The following is a 5,156-nucleotide window of genomic DNA, read 5'->3' as shown; positions in this document are numbered from 1 at the left end:
TGTGGTGGTGTTGCTCCTCTGCAGAGAGACCACTGCTTCCACACAGAGAGCAAGCATCCTTCTCTGCAGAGTGCTGGCAGGTGACAGGCTTTTCTACTTTTTTGCACACATTGTGATTTAATGCAGCGGGAATATATTTAGCTGACTTTATCAGAGAGTTGATTTGAGCGTTGCATGTTTGCGTTCCAGCATCACCTCCCCCTCCTTCAGCACAATGATATGAATGGCTTCCAGTGAGGTTACATTGCTCAGCCTCCCGCCATAAATTCCACATTTTTCCATTGTCACAACACTCATTTTCCGCCTTTTTTTCCATCATTTTCAGAATGGTTCCTCAGTGGATTTGTTGCTCGTTCTTCCTGCTCACCTTCACCGGGATCACATGCAATGCCTTCTTGACTCACGTCACCCGCCAAGAGCTGTACCATCAGATCGCCAACAAACACCTCATCAGCGAGGCGCAATTTGGACAGCTGATCAACGTCCCAACCTCCGGGGTCTACCAAGGTGGGTGTCGCCATTAAAAGGGTTAACACATTGGGTTCATATTCTGTATTGGCAGAGAAGAATATTACTGGACGCCGATGTCTCAATGTACATGGATGGTGAAGTGCCCATGGGCGAGGTTTACATTAGAATGTGTTAGAAGATAACCCCATAAGGAAATGTAATGAGTGACTGTAGGGGTCCCTGCATTTTACTTCAAGCTCCACTTTAAGTAGCTTTGTCAGCCTGCCATGTTGGCTCTAGGGATGAACCGAACACCCCTATGCTCGGTTCTAATTCGAACTCAATGTAAGTCTATGGGGGTAGAACTCAGAAAATGAAATGTCCCCATTTTGAAGCCTTATATGCAATTTATTGGCCATAATAAGTGTATCCGGGTACTGCCCTGGGGGACATGTATCAATGAAAAAAAAAAAAATTTTAAAGGAGCAGTGATTTAACATCACTTAAAACGAAACATTAAAAATGAAAAATTCCTTTAAATATGGTGCCTGGGGGGTCCCCTTTCACTGCCTGTAAAGTGGCGCATCCGTATGATGTATAGGACCTGCTGAAGCAAAAAATGACATTTAAATTGCCGGTAAGTGGGTATTGGTAATTTAGTGATTCTCTAATAAATAGAACTCTAATATATATCTAACTCTGCTATAACTCTCTATCAATCTCAATAAATCTGCTGTCACTAACTCTACTAGAACTCTCTCTCTCTTTATCTCCTACAACACACTACTTAGGGCCGCGGTGTCAGCAGCCTTATATAGTGTGCTGCAGGGACTTAGCTGTGAGACATGATTGGGCAGAGTCATCATGACTTTGCCCAATCATGGCTCTAAATGTGTACTGAGCCCTGATTGGCACAGTCTTGCACCTGACCCAAGGTCAGGTGCAAGACTGTAGCCAATTACAGTTTCGGAGGGCGCAGTGCATTGTGGGATGTTCCGTGGTTGAACATACCGCGAACATCCCGCAATGCTCGGCAGTCAGCGAACGCTAGAACAGGCTTTGCTCGAGTCGAACATGCAGCCCATCACTAGTTGGCTCTTTCAGTGGGTCATTGTGCTGCCTATTTGGTCTGCACAGACAGGAAACCCAACGGTCAGCTAAAGCAACACACACAGCAGGCTGACAACACTGCTACTAATTCCAGAGCATTGCATAAATATTGTTCTGGAACCATCAGGGAATACCGTGTCCATGAAGGGGGGGACGTGGTCAGTAACAATGTTTAGGTCGGTGGTTGGTGTCAGAGGGACATCCACATGAATGGCAGGACCCGAGGTGTCCCAGCAGTACATTGCCCATCACACTGTCTCCGCCGGCTTGTCTTCTTCCCATAGTACATCCCCGGTGCTACCCAGGTAAGCGACACACACGCACCCGACCATCCACATGATGTACATCAGACCAGGCCACCTTCTTCCATCGCTCTGTGGTCCAGTTCTGATGCTCACGTGCTCATTGTAGGAGCTTTTGGCGGTGGACACGGATCAGCATGGGCCCCCTGACCGGTGTTCATACACCTTTCTATCTGAGCCAGCATTAACTTTTTTTTAGCAATTTGAGCTCCTGTGTTTCTTCTATTGGAATTGGGATTGGAATACATAGAACAACCTTCGCTCCCACACGCATCAATGAGCCTTGGCCCCCCATTACCCTGTCACCGGTTCAACGGTCCATTGTAATATATCCCCCCCACTTCCAGATGTCATTGTAACCAGACAATCACTGTTATTCACTTCACCTGTCACTGGTCACAATGTTATGGCTGATCGGTGTATTATCCTTCACGCTGTTTTTTTCCCTTGTTTAACAATAATTTTATATATTAACAGAACTGGTGGCAAAGGACTGCAGAGCAGTGTACTTGAACTTAAGAAGGAGAAGTGGACTCTACGTCATCTGGCCCAAAAACTCCCCCCCGCTGGCGGTGTATTGTGACCTCAGCTCCGACGGGGCCGGCTGGACTGTTCTGCAGAGGAAAATGCCCGGAGACCACACCTCCTTCGGGTCACATGACTGGCAGGAATACAGAGATGGATTTGGTGACCTCCAGGGCAGTCACTGGCTGGGCAATGAGTTGATCTATCTGCTCACCAGGCAGAGCGCCTTCACTGTCAGGTTCCTCTTGGTGGACAGTCAGGATAAGCAGCACTATGCCGACTATTCAAGCTTCAGGGTGGACAGCGAGGCCAGCGGATATTCCCTGAGGTTGGGCGAGTACTCCGGCAACGCTGGCGATGCCCTCACTGCCTGGAACGAGACAGGAACTCATGACAACATGAAGTTCTCCACCAGGGACAAGGACAACGACCGGTGGGACCGCAACTGTGCTGCTGAATTGAAAGGCGGGTGGTGGTTCCACAGTTGTCGCTCGGCTCTCCTCAATACGGACGGCGAGGTGTACTGGGGCGACATATGCCATGAGAAGAACCCCTGTAAAACCACCGGGATTATGATAAAGCCGGGCCGCAAGAACTGCTCCCCCATACCGCTGCCTGGAGCTGGCGACTATTATCCCATCCATTACAGCTAAAACCGGGGCGGAGTCATCGAAAAATGGCTGGAATTTGGTTAAGGTGTAAACGTATAGCCGGGGATTCAAAATGTTCAATAAAAGGGAGGAAATAGAATTTTGCAGCAAGCTCCCTGGTTCTGGTGAGGCTGCCCATAGTAAAGCAGGGTTCCCCTTTGGTGGGTACCAAGAATGACCCTCACAAATACAACGGGAGAGCCAGGCCAAATAATAAAAGAGGTCACGTAGCTTCAATGATTCGTCACATGGGCGCATTTTCGGGGGGCTTAAAACACTCCCCCTTCATCAGGGTTTGAATATTGCATGGGGTTAACGGACTCACAAGGGAAGAATCACAAGACCGTAGTCTTGCGATGGTTGTAAAGTAAGTAAAAAACGTACAATCTGCCTATCTTGGACAGGCAGATCGTACTCTCGATCATCGCAAGCCCGCCCCCCTGAGGGGAGGGCTTCCGATGACCGCAATGCTGAACGGGCAGCGTGCGCGTGCGCACACCGGCCCGTTCGGCATTTGTCTCCCGAGCATCGTTCAAACCAGCCGAAAATCGTACGATTCTCGGCTGGTTTTCTACCGTGCTCCTTAGACAAAAGACGTGCGACCGTACAGTAGAAACGGTCGCACGTCTTCGTTCACACTGCGCGATTCTCGTACGAGAATCGAGCAGTGTATGGGCACCTTAAGGCCTCATTCACACGCGAAACGGCCCGGCACGTACAGCTCAAACGTATCGGGCATCTCCGGGAAGGACAGGTGCTGCGTGTGATTAGTAGGCAGCCCCTACGTCCTTCTCTATGGGAGTACGCGGCCGTACGCCGCCCCACGCTCACCCGCGCTGCACATCCGTGCGGGTGTCCGTACTCGTACGCTGACAGAATAGATCCTGTCTGCGTCCGAGCTGAGACACCCGCACCCGTACGGTCCTGCACTTGGGGTGAGTGTAGGGCGGCGTACGGCTGCGTAGTCCCATAGAGGACGGGGGTTGCGTACTAATCACACGCAGCACACGTCCTTCCCGGAAGCCGCCCGATACGGCCGTGCACGCAGCACGGAGCTGTACGTGCCGGCTGATTGCAGTGTGACGAGCCCTGATGAAGGGGGAGCGTTTGGAGCCCCCAAAACTTGTTGGCTCATTAATGTTAGGAATTTCCCATGTGCCACGGCTCCATCTAGTGGTGGTAGATGATATATATTCTATATATAAGATATACTGTATATATATATTATTATAAATCAGCCCCTTAGACTCATTGATGGAACAGACACATGACATAGATATTATGATGAATACCATTGATGGTGAATTCTTCCCTGTCAGGCTATACATACACTTTAAATAAACTCCATTACCTCCATTAGCTGCGATTCCTGGCTGCGAACCGAGAATGGCAGGTTGGCTACTGGTGGACGGAAGTCCTCCCAGTCCTTACAAATGTAATTCATATAATAAATAACCAGGTCAGATCATTATAATAAACCTCTAATAAATGGACACGATCAAATCAATGTTTAATAAACCGGCATAGCGGAAACCAAGAGATGTGTTTGTATCCGTTTTCTAAATGTGAGTTGATACAGTTCCTGTTGTTGTATCCGCTCGTTAGACCATTTGTAGCATCTCAGTACAGACTCTGCCGGATCGCCCGGTACGCTCTGGTTAACCAGGGCAAGAGGAGACACTGGAACTTGAACCGAGGGGCTTTATCAGAGATAGGAATGCAGAATGCATGTAAAATGGAGAAGACATATTTCAAGGGTGTATCCGGTTTGGTTTTTTTCTGTATGACAATGATTATGATCTCTATGCAATTTATTATGATTTGAATGTATTATTATTACAATGTATTATGATTGGGATTAAAAATAAAGAACATTCATACATTTTGCATATGAAAACTTCATGCATAAAACTCCCAGAGAGGAAGCAGCGAGCTCTAAAGCCACATTACTAGTTTCCCGAAGGCTCACATAACTGCTCCTGCACCAAAAGAGATCTGAATAGTAGGGAGATCAGAATACACACACTGCAGAGTGACTTACAGACTAATACATATGACTTGTCCTAGCTGAAAACCTACATTCACCCACACTTTAAAGCCCAGCTCTGGAATCCCCCCC

At 48.2% G+C, this 5,156-nt stretch overlaps 1 protein-coding gene across 1 annotated transcript; it reads left to right on the top strand.

Moving 5' to 3' along the window:
- The first annotated feature begins 326 nt into the window (after positions 1-326).
- Positions 327-3,040, top strand: LOC108797143 (fibrinogen-like protein 1-like protein). Its single transcript, XM_018568715.1, has 2 exons — positions 327-507; positions 2,340-3,040. The coding sequence occupies exons 1-2, from the start codon at positions 327-329 to the stop codon at positions 3,038-3,040; spliced, it is 882 nt and encodes a 293-aa protein (XP_018424217.1).
- The last annotated feature ends 2,116 nt before the right edge of the window (positions 3,041-5,156 follow it).

Source organism: Nanorana parkeri, unplaced genomic scaffold (assembly GCF_000935625.1).
Source record: "Nanorana parkeri isolate BGI_ZX_2015 unplaced genomic scaffold, ASM93562v1 scaffold1233, whole genome shotgun sequence".
NCBI lineage: Eukaryota > Metazoa > Chordata > Amphibia > Anura > Dicroglossidae > Nanorana > Nanorana parkeri.
This window is presented reverse-complemented; position numbering and strand designations above follow the sequence as displayed.